The following is a 20,520-nucleotide window of genomic DNA, read 5'->3' on the forward strand; positions in this document are numbered from 1 at the left end:
TTCACAAACTACAGTTTAATATACAGTGCATTTATATATTAAATAAAAATGACATGCTTAAAATACTCGTGGAAAAATATAGACTTGTGGTGGTTTGGAAAGGCATCTAGTTACCTGTCATGTCATCAGACAAACAAAAACCAAAAAAACTGAACGTATCAGTGCATTAAAATAGAAGTTGAATTCCAATTTGCAGTAAGGAACAATGTGTTATTTCCTCTTTCAACCGTTGCATAGCCACACTACAATTGTGGTCAGAGTTGAAAAGTTTATTTTCCCGTCATTCGTTCCAGCCGTTTTGGCATAAGCTGTTTTTTCTTGGGGGTTTTTGGGAACGTCTAGCTTATCCAGTCTCTGAAGTTTCACCGTTTAAACTCTTAGCAGCAGATCAGTGATCCAGTGTTGGTTTTAGATTTTTCTCACATTTAGTGAGATTTTGCTCAGATTTATAATCAAATCTTCAAAGAGAATGAACTGTTCTGCCTCTCACACATAGTTGATTCCTGTCTGATTACTTTATGAAAAGTCAACTGGCTTGCACAATTGGATTAGATTATAAAATAAATCTTTTCTGTAGCTTTCATGTGATTTCAAGTATAGAAAAAAATGTGTCATTTTCAGTAAGGATGCTTACTGTTGCTCTTAATGGAAACACAATAAGAAAGAGACCTTTGATGGACTGAGACAGGACTCTGTGACAAATTCACAAATGGATACACAATACTGTGCAAACGTACACAGGCGGGTGCCACTTATGCAATATTATGCAATACTGACGGCAAAGCACCTTAAAGGGGAACTACCGTTTTTTACAACCTGGACCTTATTTCTGGCATATAATACGATTGTTTACTCACCCATATAACTTTGGTGTCATTTGGAGTCGTTTCGGACAATATTTATAGCGCCGCGTATATCCATATAGTGGGAGTGACTGGGGCACCGAAACGCGAAACTCGTTTATTTCACCAATATTTTGTTATGATACCCTAGTGCTATTGCCCGTTGAGTCTGGAGTTACCTGTTATCATCATCCGGGGTCTGTAGATTGACCTACTAACCTCTGACCTGGATGATGTCATCTCTGAGCGTCATGTGTCAAATGGAGTTAAAGGTTTGTTTGCGCGGCTTGTTTACCCGTAATTTGCTACTGCTAGTTTTTTGCAACATGGCTGAATATTTTTCCGACTCTGAGGTTGTGGACGACGACTTTGTTTATGATGGACGTCCTTACCGCTTTGAGCCAGAGTATACGGATGAGGAGCTTGTTGAAACAGCTGGCCAAAGAATAACAAACCGCTGCACGTCCGCGAAAAGACAACAAGTAACTCCGGACTCAACAGGGAATAGCACTAGCTATCATAACAAAATATTGGTTAAAATGAAGTCCCCAGTCACTCCCACTATATGGATATACACAGCTAAATATCTTCCAAAGGTAAACAATCGTATTTTATGCCAGAAATAAGGTCCAGGTTGTAAAAAAACGGTAGTTCCCCTTTAACTCCATTTTTTCTCAAGCATGGAAATGACTCATAACATAAAGCCAGAGTTATGAAGAACAAGAAGAATAACGAGAAGTTCTGCAACAGAGCAGCAATATGCAAATTATGGATTCAAAACATTGCCGGCCGAGTGCCTTGGCAGGTGTACAGTTGCTACAGTTTAAAGTCAAAGGCTGGACACAACAAATATTGAGCAACATTTTCTGTTTACTGCACTTTGAGTCGAGTTAACTGAACAAACTTTTCAAACCATCCTTTGCTTTTAGTGCCTAAACCTTTCACACAGTACAGCAACTCTACACACTACACAGATAAGATTTATTATACAGATAAGATATCAATCTAACGAATCTAAAAAGCAATGTTACTGTTCAATCTGACTTACCGAGATCCTGGTTATGGGCCTTTTCCTGGCCCTCCAGGTACAGCAAGCTGTAACCGTCCCACAGTTTAGACATACCCACCGGACACATGGGTGTCTCGGATGACTGACTGTGTTTCACCAGCAAGTAGCCCACGCTGACACTGCGGCCAGGCATACCAGGTAACCCAGAGATACCAGAGCGGCCACGGGCGCCTAATGAGGAGTGAAGAATTTATTCAGCATAATACAAATACACCTTTATAGTCTGCTAACGGCTCAGTACTTAGTGGTTTTATTCACTCATTCAACCTTCACAAAAAATAACAATCAAAAACTTCTTTGTAACTGGCTCCCTCCTTAAACCTCTGCCTACTCTTAATCTTTTAATCTGGGTTTATTAACCTAATCCTTAATTTCCCCACGGTGTCAGACGCACCTTCCGTGCCTTGTAGACCAGGGTGGCCTACTTGTCCAACCGCTCCGCGGAATCCAGGCGTTCCTGGGGTACCACTAATCCCGGGCATGCCTTTCTCCCCAATGGGTCCCATGAACCCTGCAGAGAAACAGGACACACATGTTGACGAGCTACAACGTGTGCGGGTATGTTCAAATATAAAGTTAAATGCACTTACCATATATAGCCTTTTCGCGTTTTATAAAGAATTTTTGACTCTCATTCACACAAACAAGCTCAAACACCAATAGCGGTGGAGTCGTCATGCAGGTACCTCTGTTCCCATCGAGAGAAACTTGGAGCGATGTGTTCAGTGTCTTAACCAAGACACCGACCCCACTCTACCACCTGGGCAACAACCGCAGGTGAATATTCGGTAAGAATTACTAACCTCCATCCCCAGGGGGACCTCGTGGCCCTGATGTCCCTCTAACACCCTTTGGTCCTTGTATACCCTGCGGCCCAGGAGGACCCCTCTCTCCTGGAAGTTTGACGGGAATTGGAGGAGGACCTTGGCTGCCGGGGATCCCGACAACACCTGCAGAATAGATATATCATTTGACACTGAAGAAGAAACAAACAACAACACAAAAGTACGTCCAATATGCGATAACAAGTGGTGAATTTATTATGAGTGTATAGTTAACCTGGGAGTCCAGTGTTTCCTTTTGGACCCACTGGTCCTCTTTCTCCCTTTATACCAGTCATGCCAACAAATCCCATATCGCCTTGGTCTCCTTTCATTCCTGTGTTAAAAAAGCATATGAAGAATATCAAGATTATTGGGTCATAATTACTATAATTTACATAATTACCAAATTAGTACATAGCACAAGTTGTAAAAAAAATCAGAACGATAACTAACATAATATTAAGCCATTATAATATATTTCAATGGCCTATTGACAGTAAAAGCAGCACCATACAGTACTGTATGTGTTCTTTCTCTTGCTATACTAACTATAAATTAGACGACTGTTTAAATTACCATGTAGATTGACGTCATTTAATTTAACACGGGATGCTCAAGTAACTTTGCAAACATTTCATCCCCGGTACAGTTGTAATCTGAACACAGGCATTTAATGTTTGATATGTGGCCTTGAACAATACAAACGTTCAATTCACACCTTTTTTCCCAGAAACACCATCAGGCCCCCTGTATCCATATTGACCGTGATCTCCTTTGAATCCTTTCCTGCCGGGTAATCCAGGAAAACCGCCAACTCCTGGTATACCCTTTTCTCCAGGGGATGCATCCAAACCAGGGAATCCGCTGTCTCCAGGGGAACCTGAGAAACAAATAATTTAGTGTCAGTAAATGCATTTGAAATATGCAGGAAGGCCCCCCAATATATCAGTGTTTGAAAGAAGGATGAAGACAATGAAGTAGATAATATGTATATCAATGCCTCCAATACCAACGGTTTCTTCATCTAAACTGAATCTTTTCACCTTGGTATCCTATAGATCCTGGGAGGCCAGGGTCCCCCCTGGCTCCTGGTCTGCCTGGGACTCCATCTTGTCCTATGGGGCCACGGAATCCTGGTGGTCCAGGTTGACCTTGGTCACCTGAACAAATGAACACAGGATTGTTTTGAGATTTAAGAAAGTTTACCCCACACGACGTGTGTTTCTGGGCAGCACCGGTTCTTTTATCGATACACCAGCAAGTAGATGATCCCTTCTCAAACTGGGGACTTATTTATGTACAAGGACACCAGCTAACCTTGACTCCCCTGGGGGCCTCTCAGACCCTGAATGCCTGGAACACCCTGCTGGTTGTTGGGGTCACCGCTCTCTCCTTTCGCTCCTTTAAGGCCTGGCTCTCCGGCAGGTCCAACAACGTCCAGACCTTTATATAACAGAAAAACCAAGACATGGTCCTGTAAAGGGTCCTGGCTCAACAATTGTAACATCTCTGAAAGCAAGGCTAATAGCAAAACACTTCTATGATATTAAATATTCATGACAATTTAAGCAAACTTCAGGAATTACTTTTTTGACATCAACTCAACAACGCTTTAGTAACTTTTAAAAAAAAATGTATGCGCAAAATGGTGCCCATCATTCTAAGTAAGAGACACATACTGACAAAATACACATACTCAGGGTAGTAAAGTATTACCGAGCTAATTTATAGCTAAATAAATACGATTGGCATATATCATGGTGCATCGTAGCAGCACTTTGAGTGTTTTTGGAGTCTGGTTGAATACCTGCTGCTCCTGAGAGACCCTTTTGTCCTTTCAGTCCGTGTAATCCGTAAAGACCCTTCAGTCCAGGATAACCTGCACGTTTACATAACCCAGATGAATTAAAAACAAATATGTAAGTTTGAAGAGAAAGAACAAGAGGACAATTATTCGATCTTGTTACCTTTGCTTCCAGGGAAGCCAGGGGAGCCCTGCTGTCCGTCTCTTCCAGGAGTCCCTGGAAAGCCCTTTTGACCTTGGGTACCAGGAGATCCAGTCTGGCCATCTGAGCCTACAAAATAAATAAATACAAGTACATGTGATGTAATTCGCCTGCAATGTGTGACAGAAAAATTACCTTAACTAGAAAGCATGTAACAAAGAAGTGAATCTTTTACCTGGCTGTCCTTGAATTCCCGGATCACCAGGCGTTCCCTTTTTCCCTTCAATACCATCAAAACCAGATATGCCCCTGTCTCCAGTTGTTCCGAATAATCCTTTCTCCCCTGTAAGGGTGATATTATTTCATATCATCTACATTCAAAACCAGTGAAAACAAAAACAATAAGTGTAGGAGCTACAGTTTGTACCTAGTTCTCCTGGAAATCCAGTCTCTCCTCTCAACCCAGGAGTTCCTGGAAGGTCTATACGAAGTCCTTTCTCACCTGTAATAAAAAACATAAAATATTTTCCTCACAGCCACTTAAGCAATATAGCTGGTATATACCACAGATCCTGGTTTGTTTGAAGTTTAAATTTAAGGTTGTACCTTTGGCTCCCTTCCTTCCTTTGTCACCGTATGCACCGTAGGCACCGGGGCTTCCTTTAATTCCCTGAAAAGTAAAACAAAAAAGGTCATGTCATTTACAGTGTACTGTTACTGATTATGAGCACTGAGAAAACACTGACATCATGAGGGCCAATTGGGGGAGTATATCTTTGAGGCCACTTGAGTCACTCCAATGCTCCTATTGTTTCCCTGCTCACCTTGTTGCCAGTCATCCCATCAAAACCAGAAATTCCTCGGTTTCCAGTCGGCCCTGGCATTCCTTTGAGCCCAGGCAGCCCCTGTGCTCCAGGATCTCCGGGAGAACCTTTCTTAGTGCTGGGCTCTCCAGGAAGACCGTGACTTCCCGCGGTGCCTGGCACACCGGGTAAACCCTTATCACCTGCGGAAAACAGTAAGACATGATATAAGGAGTGGTGAGAACATAGAGAAGAAGAAGAAGAAGAGGAAGGAACGGCTGTTATTTGAGCGGAGCTGCACACCTCTTGGCCCTGTGAAACCTGGAGGTCCTTTCTCTCCTAGTGATCCTTTTTCCCCCTTCATGACAGCCATCTCCTGAGGAGACATTTTAGGCTTATCCCCAGGCGCCCCTGTCAAACCACGTTCACCTGGCAGAGGCAACATACAACAAGGAAAAGAGTAACTATTGCACAAGTTTCAACGAGTCAATGATGAATTACTGGGTGAAAGTCTCACCTTTCTCTCCACTTCTGCCTGGCATTCCTTTTTGACCAACTTCGCCCGGCAGTCCATGCTCTCCTTTCTGCCCACTGAAGCCCTTTACTCCTCCATCACCCCTGATCCCCTCAAATCCTGACATACCGGAAGACCCTTTTTTTCCTGAAAATAGAGAAGTTCCAAAAACAAACGCTGTGACTAATGTTGTTTGGATATATTAAGGATATATTTAAATACATTATTTGATTATTTATTCTCAATACTGCAATACAGAAGAAGAAGATTGTCTGAAGAACAAACCCTTCATTCCGGGAAGTCCTGAGCGTCCGCTTGCCCCTGGCTGTCCTGGGTCACCTGGTGTGCCGTACTCTCCGAGAACACCATCTTCACCATATGTTCCTGGGGTACCTTTTAATCCTATTGGACCTGGAGGACCTGGGTCCCCTTCGCTTCCTCTTTCTCCAGAAACACCTGGTGAGCAGGATGATGTATCAGAAGGATCAGGGATGTTAGATGTGAACAAAACTGTTTTAAGAGTGTCTGTGTGTTCCTCTCACCTGGCTGCCCAGTAGAACCACGTGGCCCAGGTGGACCTGCTCTTCCAGGATCACCAGGGAAGCCATACTTGCCCGCTGGCCCAGGCCTTCCTTCCTCTCCCTGCAGGCCGGCAGGTCCGCTTTCTCCCTTGAAGCCAATCATACCAGGCATGCCAAACATTCCTGGACAAACAAATGAGTTGTGAATGTTCTGTAGTTAATTATTTCATTATTATAATTATTGATTTAATAAAATAACAAGGTGAAAACACAGCTAACCTGGATAGCCTTTCTGGCCTTGCTCTCCAGAGAGACCTTTATCACCTTGAAGCCCAGGCAGCCCTGGGTCACCAGGCGGTCCAGGAGATGCTCCAAGGATATCTCCATGAACACCCTTCTCACCTTGCGCCCCATCCCTGCCACGCATACCAGGTAAACCAGGATTTCCTACTGAACCTTTCCTGCCAGGAATACCAAGGTCTCCGCGGGGGCCTGGAAAACCTGTAACGGAGAACCAATAAAAGTCAATCTGGACTAAAGAATATATTCAAATCAAGGATAAGACATGATCAGTTCTATCTGTCTGACTCTTGCACAGTCAGTTTTGTCTCGTCCCTCCTTACCTGGTGGCCCAGTATTGCCACCTCTGCCTCTATCTCCTTGTTCTCCTTTCTCTCCCGTTACTCCACGTAAACCCTGGCCTCCTTTTTGGCCAAGAGGACCTGTTAGATAAAAAATATAAAGGGCCATCAAATTACCATAACACTTAACCTGCAGGCAACATTTAGTACTAGTTTCTTGTCACGTTACCTGGGAAACCTGGAAATCCACTGGGTCCTGGAGGTCCAGGCGGCCCAGGAGGTCCTGGAATAGCTTCACAAAGGCCTTAGAAGAAAATAGCATAAATACAATCTTCAGGGCAACATCATGGTTGTATGTGGAAGGTTTATAAATGACTATTTTGGTGCAAGTGATTTTTGACTGCTGCCCAGCGTGGGTGGTTTTCAGAACATTACATTACCATTACGTTAGCTGGTATCTCAACACACTACATCTAGAGTTATACACAATTAAAAAAAAAAAAAAAAAACACCATCATGCACAACAGGATTATAATCCAGAGGCAAAGCACAAAGGAGCTGTTATAAAGGCAGCAATAAGATGAAAACGTCATTATACCAGCTACCTGTCACATCCACCTGTTCTCCATCTCCTGCTGGACTACAGTCGCCTTTCAGTTGCAAAAGAGAGAAAATGAAAGAGGCATTCGAAACAAGAGTTATTCAAAAGCACAAGCACTGTCTCAAGCTCAGCTGCCGCTGGTTTGAGGGATGCAGCTCCTTCATCAAGGAGGCAGTAGGAGGAGAAGAAGGAAAATTAAATAAAACAGCAAAATCTGCTCATCATGCTTCCTCCTTTTTAATCACAAGCCATTAATCTTCATTCCCATTTCACTGCTTTGCATTAAATTGCAAAAGACAGTTGTTGTTTTTTTTTAAGAAAGGCAAAGTCAAATGAAATACTTAGTAGAGTGAAAACAGGTAAAATACTTTTAATAAGATAAAGCCTTACAGGAGACATATTAAACACCAACAATGAGAGTGAATACAAGGAGGCAGTAAGCTGCTCCATACCTGGACTGCCAGGTGTTCCCTGAAGTCCATCATAGCCAGTGAGGCCGTCATCACCAGGTAAACCACGCTGACCTTTGAGGCCCCTGAGGTCTGCACCAGGTTCTCCCCTCAGCCCGGCTGCACCGGGTCGACCAGGAAAACCTGGAAAACCTTTGTCTCCACGTTCTCCCCAGGGCCGCTCTCCCTGTTTATATGAACCAGCACAATTATTATACTGTAGGTCCGAAGCCATGAGAGGTACGGAAAGGAAGAAGAAGTTCATGAAATAAACAAAAATAATTTTCTAAAATATGACCATTTGGGAAAGAACTGACTCACTGGAAGACCTGGGTTGCCAGGGAAACCAGGTAGACCATTTGCCCCTGGAGTTCCTGGTTCTCCTGGCTCACCATCTCTTCCTTGATCTCCTGGGTCTCCGGGATATCCTGTAGGAATTACAAGCACAAATGTTTACACACAGTATGCCCACACATGGAAGAGGCTGATCAGAAATTAGATGAAATTATAAAACCACTGCACCTTTCTGCGTAGCAACACCTGTGTCCCCCTTTCTGCCTTTTGGGCCTGGCAAACCACTGAGCCCAGCAGGTCCCTACGACACAAGACAGAGAAGTGTTAGACGAGTATTTAAAATAAACAATGGAACAGATTTATTTTGATTATTTTATTTGATCTTCTTGATTTTTCTTACAGGGATCCCATTATCTCCTGGGCGACCCGGGTCTCCTTCTTCACCCTCCCGGCCAAACTCTCCAACCATCCCAGCATCACCTTTATCTCCAGCAGGGCCGGGTAAACCAGGTGGGGAATTTACAATGGTGCAGTTGCATTCGCCGTGATCACCTAACCATACAAAACATCACACCCACAGGTCAGCGATCTTGGTAAATGTTTTAGAAAATTCAACTCATTATAATGCCGATTAGGCGTTGTGTGTTATTATGATATCTACAGCTGTACTAGATCTAACAGCATGCTTGTAGCACCTTTCACTCCTTTGATGCCTGCACTGCCAGGCCGTCCTCTTTCTCCCGGGGATCCACTAAAATCTCCCACTAGAGACAAATACAAGCACAGTAAACATTTTTGAAACAAACTTAGACGACACTGAAACTACTCGTGCCACTTCTTACTCGTTCACTCACATGTTCCTTTGGGTCCGGGAGGGCCCATGTCACCTGGGCGCCCGTCGGTTCCAGGGGGTCCTGGCCTGACTGCTGGGCGTCCTGGTTCCCCTTGCTGGCCCTTCTCTCCCATCTCACCCTTGTAACCGAATGGCCCAAAGAAATCCCACACTGCCAGAGAGAAATTAAAAAAGAAAAGTTACAGCACCTGTGATGACAACAACTCATGAAAACTGATTCTGTTGTTCACACCTGCAGATATTTAATGTAGGCTTGTATCTAAAGACTCCAGAAACAACTTCATTTACTGATCAGGCATAACATTGTGACCACCTTCCTAATATTGTGTAGGTCTCCCTTGTGCCTCCAAAACAGTTGTGACTCATAAGAGAATTGACATGAGCCTTCTGAGGGTGTCCTGTGGTGTCTGGTAACATAATGTTGTTAGTGGGGATGCTTGATCAGTTCGGGATCTAGTGAATTTGGAGGCCAGGTCAACACCTTGTGCTGTTCTTCATGTTTTTTGAGTTGTTCCTAAATAATTTGTGTGTGTGTCTGTGTCAGGATACATCATGCTGGGGATGGCTGCTGCCATCAAGGAGTGTCATTGCTATGGGGTGGGGGTGCCTGGTCTGGTCTAGGTGGGTGCTACACATCTAACTAACATCCACATGAATGAATGCCAGGTCCAAAAGCTTCCCAGCAGAACACTGTGGTAAGATGGTAAATGTCATTTGCTTCTCCTGTCAGTGGTCATAATGTTGTGGCTGACTGGTGTACAGCCACGAGGCTAAAGACAATGTGGCCACTAGAAATTTAAAGCACACAACTATATGCTCAGATTTGGAGCAGGTTGCCAACATTTACATAAAGTTGTGACTGTCTCAAAATAAACCTTTGTGGCTTCATCGTCTAACGTCTCTTGGCTTTTCTCTATTCGTGTCACCGCCACACAAGAGTGTCGGCCTCTGTGTGAATGTTTAGTCTCTGGCTGCGCACAATATGAGGAAAATGTGCAACGTGGGATAACATTCTTCAGCGCTGCGGTGACGTGAGTTAAGTAAACAAATACTGAGTGAGCCGCTGTGCTAGCCAACCTTATCACCAGTTTGACACCTTTTAACCTGGGGACACATGAACGAGCTGGGGCTCCATCTGACCGGCAAAATGGGTTTTTGGGACATGTAAATGGAAGTGACTCCAAAAACTTGAAGGTGATGTCACTGTGTGCTACAATCCACTGTGTGTACAACTCTCTCGATAACAGCCATTCAAGTTAGTTGAAGAATCGCTTTCTACAGCTTCAGTTTACAGACCGTCTTGCTGCCTTTCAGAGGCAGGAGGTCCAGGAAGTCCGCGGAAGCCTTTGTCGCCTATTGGACCCCTCTCTCCTCGTGGGCCCTGCTCACCAGGAGGGCCTGGGGGTCCAGCTGATAAAAAATAAAAACATTTATTAGCATGTGTGCAACAGCAGCTAGCATTAATGGTGTTCAGACATTATTGGCACATGATTCACTTCAACAAGAGTTTTTATTAACAGTTGTACCCTCATTTAAATGCACTGAATACCAATACTGACGGTTGTGTTTGTTTAACACTATGAGAACACAAAGATTCTCGTTGCCTTTAGGGCAAAAGTTCGACAAGGAGAATCTGTCTCCTCATGTTCTGTTTCCCTATTTCCTCATCTCTCCCACTTTCCCACGCTCTCGAAATCACGTGCTTCTCAGTTTCAACACCATCACTCTCGTCCAATGACCCGTTTGCCCTCGTTGTCTGAGCCAATCAAACCCTGGTCCCTGTGCTTTAAGGCCCCCCCCCCCCCCCCCCCCCCCGCTCACGTCATCTGCTCCACCACCACCAGCGTCTCAACTCTCCGTTGTCTGTGATTCAGCTCTGGTTTCTTCAGTCTAACCACCAAAGCACTTTCACATTGTTCCCAAAATAAATGCTCATTAAGCGCTCTCACTTGATTTCCCCTTGTTGAAATATACAAACTAGATGTCCGTCCAACATCTGTTGCTGACAGGATACATCACTTTCCATCCCACACGAAACAAGTCAGCTGTGGTATTGATTTTAATAACTGTAACAGGTCCACACGCCCTGATGAACCTCGGTGGTGGGTTAAATTGCACATACGTCTCATTTCCATGCAGAGTTTCACTTCTTGTTTAATCTCAGAATCAGAACTCATTTAGTTTCCTGTTGACTTGTTCTACAATCAACGTACCATCTGAAGGCCAAGTGGAGTCTCTTGAAATCAGCTCTCCGGCGTCGCCTCTGACTCCCTGCAAGGCAAACTCAGTGTCAGTCGTTTTGGGATTCAGTTTGCCGGGGCTGAACTTGTCATCTCAGCAGAATATAGATCAGATATGGTCCATCCAGCTGATGTTATCTGTATGCCTTATCGCGTCACATTTTCTTCTAAGTCTCTGATCTTGTTTTTACTTCGGTGCATATTTTCTTACACCGATAAGAAAACAAAATAGACAAAGTATAAAGAGTGGAGCAGTATACTATGATACTAATATATCAATTTACTGATCAGATAAAACCCTCTAATTTCTCTCTGTGGCTACTTGCTTATTTGAAGTAGGTCAAAACTTTCTAGAAAAAGTAAAAAGAAGGCTCCCCCCTCATTACCCACAAGGATTCAAACTATCTGGTGCTCTGTAATGCTTATATAGATACTGATGTCAGATATATTTCTAATAAATTTTGTCTGGAATCTTTGGAAACTTTCGACTCTCCGCTGCAATTTATTACAAACGGCCCGCGGGCCTGAACGGTGTTAGCTTTTAATGTCTGACCCATTGATGGTGAGATTCAAACACACCTCAAATATGATATGTAAGTACAGTACGTGAATAAATGCACTTGTACTTGCAATCGTCTATTACCAACCACAAATTGCTGAATTTGAGCAGTCATATGTTTTTCCTTAAAAGCGATCTTAATCGACTATGTTCTCACCTTAGGACCATGTCTGCCTTGTAGCCCCGGGTCACCAAGATCGCCCTGAAACAGAGTTTTCATCATGGAGTCATAAAATTAAATCTGATTGTAATTCAAGGCTCTAATGACGGTCTTTAACTTACCCTTGGTCCAGGTCTCCCATTTTCTCCAGACTCACCCTAGAACACAGTAACAAAGAGCATAGGTTATGAATTCAGAGCGTGGAGAGAAAACAATAGTTTACTGGGAGGTGAAGAAATGTTTCCGTGCTAACCCGTGTTCCGGGGTATCCCATGATGCCCGTTTCTCCTCTGTTGTCTGCCTGAAATAAACCGAACAACAGAGAAGATCAGCCGAAGAAGTGACAATGCCGGCATGTGCATGCATCTGTGTGCTCTTGGCGCGGATATGTGAGACGCAGAAATGTGGTTCGTGTTTGATCAAAATGTCCGATCACGTACCTGATCTCCTCTTTCTCCTTTCAGACCCTTTTCTCCAGTAGGTCCCTAAAATAAATGAATGATAGTGAATATATGATACACATGTGTTTGCAACACTCTGCAACGCTGTTTTTTAAATGTAATTCAAGCCGATTAATGAATAAAAGTGCGTACTCGTAGCTCAGAGGGCGAAGTATGTTGGTAAGTAGAGTTTCCTGGGGGCCCTTGTTCTCCAGTCTCCCCCTGTGGTGAAAGCAGAAAGTTCAACAAGAGTCAGATTAAATCATAAAATCTGCCATGTGCAGTGTGTGCGTACAGACATGCAAGGAGTCTGGTCTCCGCATGTAGCCGATCCAAGTGAGCACGCCTGAAGCAGTTTGAGTTTGGGTTTTCTGGTGCTTGCTCAAGGCACTTCACCACTATCCCACATCTCCACGGTTAACAAATCCTTAAAGCTGACATCTTTAAATAAAGCTAGATAAAAGTATTAGGAGAATAAAAGTGTGAGAATGATATACTCATATACTGATGCTGTTATTATTAAATGACTAAATTCTATAATGCAAAACATTCCTGTACAAGGTGTACCCCGCCTCTCGCCCAGTGACCTCCCACCCCGGGACCCTCCAGAGGACAAGCAGTTATAAAAAAAATTAATGAATGAATAAATCCTATAACGATGCATGAATGCAGTTAAATTGACTGCAATAACATCCATATATTCATCTTTTGGACAGTGTAATCTTTAATTCTAATAAATAATTATGCATAATTTGACATATTCAAAAAATTACTACAAGAACTACAACTACTAACACGTCACAGACTCTACTAGAACATAATTTCACATTGGAATAAATTGGAAACAGTCGGATATAAAAACAACGCTTCAGTAAAAGTACTCCAGTCACTTTGCACCACTGCCAATCACCGAATATGAAAGTGCAAAAGCAGACCTCAAACTGGAGTGAATCAGATGTTTTGAGATCCTGCATAAATTCAGGATTCTCCATGCAACAAACTATTCTGCTTCCATGCGTTTGCTCTACAGTAATGCAAGTGGACCTGACAGCCTTGAACAAATACGCTCACTCACCCGGTCTCCTTTGACTCCTTTAATCACTTTGGTCATAGTGCCCTGCAAGGAAAATAAAATAAGAATAAATAAACAAACAAACATGGGATATATGATTATTTTGCATCAGCATTTACAGCGATACATCAAAATTGTATTATATTTGATTAAATGCTTATTATTGCTGTCTTACCTTTGGTCCACGGGGACCTGGAGGCCCTGGAGGACCCTGGCAGAAGACACAAAGAGGTTTAAACACTTTGCATAACAACTGATTATGTCTGAGAAGCCTTAAAAATAACACATGCAGTTACTTACCTTTGGTCCTGGTATGCCTGTGTTACCCGGCCTTCCTGGGTTTCCTGAATCCCCCTGAAAAAAATCAGTTGAAAGACGACAGTTGGGAAAGGCTGCAACTGCGCTAAACTGTCAAATAATTAAGTTGACTGGATAATGTGTCTTACGATTATTCCATTGAATCCTGGTGAGCCTTGTTCACCCTGAGGAGAGATGATCGAAGTTTCAACAAGTTAGCATAATCTAAAGATGATGCCGGTCCTAATATTAATTCAGGATTTTTATGGGGTCAACAATAATCCCATTAGGTGTGAATTTCCTCTTCCATACCCTGAAACGTTGCATGTACACACTGATATCCAGAGTGTCTCCCTTCTCTCCTTTCCTGCCTGCCTGACCCTGAAAGTCGAGAAAGGAAAAACAGTGGTCACACGCAGTAAAATCAATATCTTTGTATTTACAATTCACTGTCTTGGCGATTTGGGATTACACACAGGAAAACCAGGTGAGCCATTATAGCCGGGTTGCCCCCCGAAGCCAGGATCTCCATTAGTCCCATTACAGCCGTCTGCGCCTGGCCTCCCCCTGGGCCCTCCGTGTCCGGGATGTCCCTGCATAGACAACGACACAAGCAGAATTAACAGTCCGTCAGCAGACACTGACCTCCCAGTGCCCAATTCACCCAGACCGCCTGATGTACTTACGGGAATACCGTTGTTTCCAGAGAACCCAGGTACGCCAGTCATTCCCTATGAAGCAACAAGAATCACACACATTATAACAAAACGGTATTCACTGTAATATCTATTTGACAATTAAATATGAAGAAAATAGAAAGACATCTTACCACACTGCCTTTGGGACCCATGAAACCACCGGGTCCACTGTCACCTTTCTGCCCTTTTGGTCCTTGGATGCCGTGATCCCCTGGTCTCCCTGTAGGCCCAGTATTGCCCTGTGGACCAAGGGGCCCGGGGAGACCCTGAGATTGAACAGACACAAAAATTATGTTGATTAACTTCAAGTCAAGGAAGCAATGTCAAATAAACTGTAAGATACTGCAGATTCGGAGCAAAAAAGTTTACTCACCTGTTGTAAGAAGAGGATAAGAAGAGAGAGATTTGAAAAGAGTAAGAGATGTGTTAAAAAAAAACAAAAAACTAAAGGATCACAACAATGCAACAAGAAAAATATATTCTATATATTTAACAATATTTCCCTTAAATTCTTTTTAAAATTTCTGCGTGAACTTACACTTTGCACCACCAGGGGGAGACATACCCTTTTCTTTTTCTAATAATAATCGCCTCTCCTTCAACACTGCTTGCTCTCTACACCCATCTAGTGGCCAAGCTGTAGACTGCAAATGTGCATTGTTAGAAAAATAACTGGAAGATAAAGCTGAACGTCACCCCCAGATACTTTGACGCATCAACAAAATCCATATAAGGGAAATTTAATGTCTCTAAACTACAACTTTAAAGGGACACAATAAGCAAGAGGAAACTGTTTAAAACCTGCACGCCAACTTATCAACTCTAGCCTGTAATAAATGGACCCCCCCGCCCCACACACACACACACTGTTATTCCAAGATGGAGACAGAGCAGCGAGTAGATTAAGTTAATATAAATAATGCTGAGCTGCACTGTCAGATGTCTCCTTAATGAGAAGAAGAAATGTACTTCAAGTGGTTGTTCAGACGTATTTAGTCTGTTTGAAACTGCAGACAGCCCCCCCATCTGAAAGCTAAATATAACAATTTGATTATGATACTTGAAGTGACGAAAGAGAGGAGACAGGCCCCTAGATAGGAAGGAAGAAAAGTGAGCAGTTTGGCAGAAAATGACCGCCAAGCCCGGGCTGCTACATTTTTAAGGATTTCAATTTTTAACTCCTGAAATTGTCTTCAAAATAACTGTCTGCTGCAAACTGACAAAGGTGAATATACAAGGGTCGTGACAATGGAGGACTTCAGTGGTTCAGGGTGTGTGACGGCAACCAAAAGGTCAAGTAGAGTCCTTTAAGAGATGGAAAACAGGTGCTTTTCAAACACTCTCACTCGTAACTCAGCGTTTCACGGTGACAGTCATTCACGTGGCCGAGGGGCGGCAAGAGTTTCGGCCAGCGTGGGCGGTGACGGAAAACAGAGCGATACGAGGACAGTGCTTTTGGAAGAGTCAGAGGCTGACGATACCATGGGAATGTGGCGTGTTTGTATGGTCTGGGGGTTCGCGGGGTCGGCAAGCGACGACCTCTGAGGTTCGGGGGCCTGACCGAGTTCCTGTGAGAACCAACAAACACAGCGGCGCTGTTTGTCCCCAGACAGAAAACGCTCTGTGCTGCGCAACATTAAGCTAGAGCCAAGGGTCTCGGAGGAATAAATAAAACTGCTGAGAGCCTAAACAAAAAAATAAATTTAAACAAGCTCACGGATGAATCAGATGCAGATAGTGTGAGATAAATACCCCAGCTGAACTCATGAAACCGGCAGCTAGAGTGTCTCCATCCTGTGTGTGTGTGGCAGACAGAGCTTTGTCTATGGATGGATTTTGGAACAGGAGGTGTGTGTTTTGTCTCTGTTTGCTCTCGACCCTGCAGCTGTTGCCTATAGAGCAGACAACCGACAACAGTCCTGTCAAAACAACTCAGACTGTAGTGAGGAGGCATCCACAAGCTCCTTATCATTTATCCTTCCTATGTATATGCTGCATAGTGACTTCTATTTCTATTTCTTGTAGATTTGGACATATGCAGATCTTATATATTTTATGTTTGGGCGATTCTATACATAGTTGTTGAGGCATTTCAATCAAAACCACAAATGTGAACCTTGTGGCTGCACTAGGCAAGCCAGGGCGTCCTCGGAGTCATTAGGATTCAACCTCTGGAAACCATGAATGTTTCACAGTCCACTGGGAAATATAAGTCTCACCACCAGCTTGGCTAAAAATGTGCGACCGCGGTTATATAAAACATATCCTGAATATTCGGACAACAGGCTGGAAACGTCTCTGAAAGGCGCGTGATGCAATTTGGTGTTTCTTTCAGCGAGAAACCACATATATCACAATATCAATTATTTATAGCAAACTTAGAACAGATGGCTGCTGGGCGTGTGCCTCCGTCTCGGTGCAACACGACAGCGCGGACTCCCAGTCCTCTTCATCGCTCTATATAAATTCATTTCTTGTGTAAAACAATCAACGTTCAGAATCAACAAACGCGCCTCCTTGACTAGACCGCCAGCGGTTTTATTTTTCTCCGTCACACTGGAAATAAACTCCCTTTGGGAACATGAATTAAGGTGAATTCTACCCATGCGCACAGGCAAGCCATCCATCTGAGAAGGAGATTAATCAAGCTGACTCATTTGCCGAAGACAAATGGTTCTGTCAAAGCAAAGGCATCGCAATAATTCACACCGAGAGGGCGAAGCAAAATATACAGTAACGGAGGGGAGGAGTGGCGTCAGCTGGAATGAAGTCGTCTAATTAAAAAAACGGCATGTCTCAACTGAACCACGTGTGCGAGTGCGCTCATGTGTGCAGAAGATCCTTGTCTAAAGCGTTTGCACGGTAAATGGCACTGCTTTATATCTTTTTGCATGGCTTAAAGCAGAGGCCTGATAAAAGCCAGTCTTCTTCTATGGCTGATAAGGGCAGAGATTTTTCTTAATGTGTGTGTGCATTCAAAAATAAAAGGTCCACTGAGCAAACATTCTGTCATACATAACAGGCTCCTCATTTGTAACACTGTCTCTCACACACAAACTACTGATTCTTAATGGATTTTTGGAGAAAACATTAGACCTATAGAGCCCAGCTGAACTGTTACTCAAGTAAGACACCAAAGTTACAGAGACCTCCCATCACACTTGGAACTTGTAATGGCAGGGCTTCTGCCTAAACCCTAATTCACCGTGTTACTGGGTGAGAAAGTTCTGTGAAGTTCTGGTTAGTCTGTTGAACCAGAGTTTGGGACAGATCAGAACAAAGGTGCAGGTCTAACTGACCATCACACGTTGAAAGGAAAATAAAAGTATCCCTTCTAAGAAATAAAAGTTTGCAGGGCCATGAATGCGGGGGTCTAGAACTTTTAAGCGACCACAAACACGGCCTCTTCCTGCAGTGGCTGACCAGTTAGTGACAGGTGAGAAACTCTCTCAAACTCTCTGCCGCACAATAACTTCCACCACTCTTTGCGTGTTGCTGTGGAACTTTTTTGCTGTTTGCTGTTGGTGAATAATGAAATAGAGACGTCTGCCGGCCAACAAGTCTTATTTGCTTGCGAGAAAAGGTCACTCCCCACCCGAGCGGTAATGGTGAAGGAAAAGACCCTGAGCATGGGAAGACGTAGACATTTATACCTGAGGAAACCCCCCCTAGGTTTCACACTCCTTTGTCTTCTGCAGGTATCAGAGTCTTGACATCATCAGTTTGCAAGTGATTAAAGACAAGGGGATGCCCCAGTGGGAGGTGGGGCATCTGAAATTATTGAATTTTCCATTACAGTGTACAGTGTAAAGCATTGCAGTACAATTTCCTTGAAGAGAGATTTCCTAAATAATGTGCTCCTGTCCCCATTTGTATGAATCTGTCTTTGTGGAGGTGGATTGAGGAGGAGTCCGTGATCGTGAGGTTTTTACAAAATGTCATTTGGAACAGGTTTGTGCGTTCAGACATGATTAATCAGTTGTCTAAATGAAACCAGTCACAGAACATTATCCAGCTGTTTTGTTAGGAAGCTTAACACTTTCCCTCGTCCTCCTGAGCTCTCTCTTTCCGCTCTTTAATTATCAGTCTCCACAGCTCCGCTTCCTTCACACATCTATACTCCCCTGTCACCCATTCTTATCTGCTCACACTACCTCTACCCAGCCTTTCCTCCTCTCCTCTCCTCTCACATCCCTTTGCCTGTCTTCTTGCTCTCCTTTGTCTGCATGTCCTCTCTTCCTGTCTCCGCTGGCCGACAAATCAGCCGGCCCATGACGGGTACCATAAGACCGCTCAGAAGACTAGAAAGAGTAGAAAAGGCCTGAGGTCGGTTAAATTCCGAAACCGAAGAGTGAACTTGTGACGAGGGGAAGCTAAAATGCTCTTCAACCAGACATGGTCTTGACTAAAGGACACCGAACAAACCCACATGTTTGTCTGGTCAGATCTGAATTCCTCGGCCTTTGAAAGCTGGTCATGACTTTACCAGATTCTGAAGCCCAGGAGACGTGCTTTCTCTTTTCGCAGCTGTAACTGTCTGTACTCCTTTATTTTTCTTTCTGTCACAGACGGCCCAGGTCATACGTTTGGCCTCTCGTCTTGTGAGCTCAATGACGCGATCGGGGCTGACCGCTCATTTCCGGAAGTTCTGATTGACGTCGAGTACTCTGCACTGTACAAACGTTGAACTGTAATTTAGTACACTCAGACAGGACGTCTTCTTGTTGTTGTTATTGGACATTTTTAAGTTCACACTGGTTGGATAGAGCGAGCTACGTGAGCTAACTTTGGATTTTAGTAAACCCTAATGAGCATTTTATCATCCAGCAGATTAAAGGACGTGCAATTAAAGCTGAATTTAATTTTTCCACATTAATCTGTTGTATCTAGTCCTTCTGCATTCCTGTATGTATCACAAGAATGCAACCAAAGCGAGAACCTTATGGTGCCTTCGTGCTGCGAGTGACGAAAGTTACAAAAAGATGAATATCAACAACACCAGTGGACTATCAGAGGAGCACGAGCTGTCCTGGCTGTTATGTGGGAACAGGATGCAACGAGGGACGACCCGCGTCCAATATTTGTGAAATTCCATCAGACTGAATGACTTGATCGACTTATGGCCAAAAACCTGTTTATCCTTGAGTCCAAGTTCACGTTTGAGCCAGTTTGGAAGAAACTCCCTCGAGGCCTTCCTGACACATTGAGGTCAGAAGAACGGGAAAAATGGATAACCTTTAAAGCATAAATAATTACAACAGACTGACGACAGGATTAAACTACAAACAGTAGAGAAAGGTATAAAAATACTGCTAATGCCAATAAAACAACATGTGATAATGAATGTGTGCGGGAACACCAGACTGTTAAGGAACGGACAGAAAGAGTCGTAAAAGAGCAATAAAACACCAGTGCAGCCCGCGCGGGTCTGCCGACTGGAGTCTGCTTTTCATCCTTCTCACCCCATTTCAGGGGGCACACAAAGCATGTCACTGAGACTAACGTGTGGGATGATGGGATGCTGATAGGGAGAATTAATCTTAAATTACATTTCTTTCTGGAATGCGGCAAAAAGAAAGACGCACAGCTGTTGTAGGGATGTACAGGGAGGACTCTGAACAGCCTCCTCTAGTTAAATCTGGGATTTGAGAGACCAAAGAGCGCTGAGCAGCAGAGGATTACCACTGATTTGAAGCAAACCTGGCCTAAACACTGCTGGAATTGGAACAATGTGGTGCAACTAATAGGCGGTTTTAG

At 43.7% G+C, this 20,520-nt stretch overlaps 1 protein-coding gene across 2 annotated transcripts in view; it reads right to left on the bottom strand.

Annotated features, from left to right (window-relative positions):
• Positions 1-20,520, bottom strand: part of col4a2 (collagen, type IV, alpha 2) — a 56,664-nt gene that overhangs the window by 2,729 nt on the left and 33,415 nt on the right. The window contains exons 5-46 of one of the 2 annotated variants that reach the window (XM_084544454.1): positions 14,895-15,029; positions 14,752-14,796; positions 14,542-14,658; positions 14,378-14,446; positions 14,215-14,250; positions 14,069-14,122; positions 13,944-13,979; positions 13,772-13,813; positions 12,850-12,918; positions 12,697-12,741; positions 12,510-12,557; positions 12,379-12,414; positions 12,254-12,298; positions 11,511-11,568; positions 10,594-10,707; positions 9,299-9,448; positions 9,140-9,208; positions 8,845-8,996; positions 8,673-8,745; positions 8,472-8,578; positions 8,154-8,337; positions 7,706-7,750; positions 7,330-7,404; positions 7,143-7,241; positions 6,799-7,020; positions 6,541-6,702; positions 6,284-6,454; positions 6,002-6,145; positions 5,788-5,913; positions 5,506-5,687; positions 5,288-5,351; positions 5,109-5,183; positions 4,917-5,024; positions 4,703-4,810; positions 4,543-4,614; positions 4,053-4,178; positions 3,779-3,895; positions 3,454-3,615; positions 2,971-3,069; positions 2,715-2,861; positions 2,306-2,422; positions 1,891-2,082 (exon numbers count right to left, since the gene is read on the bottom strand). In XM_084544454.1, the coding sequence (XP_084400580.1) occupies positions 1,891-2,082; positions 2,306-2,422; positions 2,715-2,861; positions 2,971-3,069; positions 3,454-3,615; positions 3,779-3,895; positions 4,053-4,178; positions 4,543-4,614; positions 4,703-4,810; positions 4,917-5,024; positions 5,109-5,183; positions 5,288-5,351; positions 5,506-5,687; positions 5,788-5,913; positions 6,002-6,145; positions 6,284-6,454; positions 6,541-6,702; positions 6,799-7,020; positions 7,143-7,241; positions 7,330-7,404; positions 7,706-7,750; positions 8,154-8,337; positions 8,472-8,578; positions 8,673-8,745; positions 8,845-8,996; positions 9,140-9,208; positions 9,299-9,448; positions 10,594-10,707; positions 11,511-11,568; positions 12,254-12,298; positions 12,379-12,414; positions 12,510-12,557; positions 12,697-12,741; positions 12,850-12,918; positions 13,772-13,813; positions 13,944-13,979; positions 14,069-14,122; positions 14,215-14,250; positions 14,378-14,446; positions 14,542-14,658; positions 14,752-14,796; positions 14,895-15,029 (4,297 nt within the window). The remainder of the gene's footprint in view (positions 1-1,890; positions 2,083-2,305; positions 2,423-2,714; positions 2,862-2,970; positions 3,070-3,453; positions 3,616-3,778; positions 3,896-4,052; positions 4,179-4,542; positions 4,615-4,702; positions 4,811-4,916; positions 5,025-5,108; positions 5,184-5,287; positions 5,352-5,505; positions 5,688-5,787; positions 5,914-6,001; positions 6,146-6,283; positions 6,455-6,540; positions 6,703-6,798; positions 7,021-7,142; positions 7,242-7,329; positions 7,405-7,705; positions 7,751-8,153; positions 8,338-8,471; positions 8,579-8,672; positions 8,746-8,844; positions 8,997-9,139; positions 9,209-9,298; positions 9,449-10,593; positions 10,708-11,510; positions 11,569-12,253; positions 12,299-12,378; positions 12,415-12,509; positions 12,558-12,696; positions 12,742-12,849; positions 12,919-13,771; positions 13,814-13,943; positions 13,980-14,068; positions 14,123-14,214; positions 14,251-14,377; positions 14,447-14,541; positions 14,659-14,751; positions 14,797-14,894; positions 15,030-20,520) is intronic. The other variant, XM_084544455.1, reaches the window with a different exon arrangement.

This window comes from Chelon labrosus (genome assembly GCF_963514085.1).
Source record: "Chelon labrosus genome assembly, chromosome: 5".
Lineage (NCBI taxonomy): Eukaryota > Metazoa > Chordata > Actinopteri > Mugiliformes > Mugilidae > Chelon > Chelon labrosus.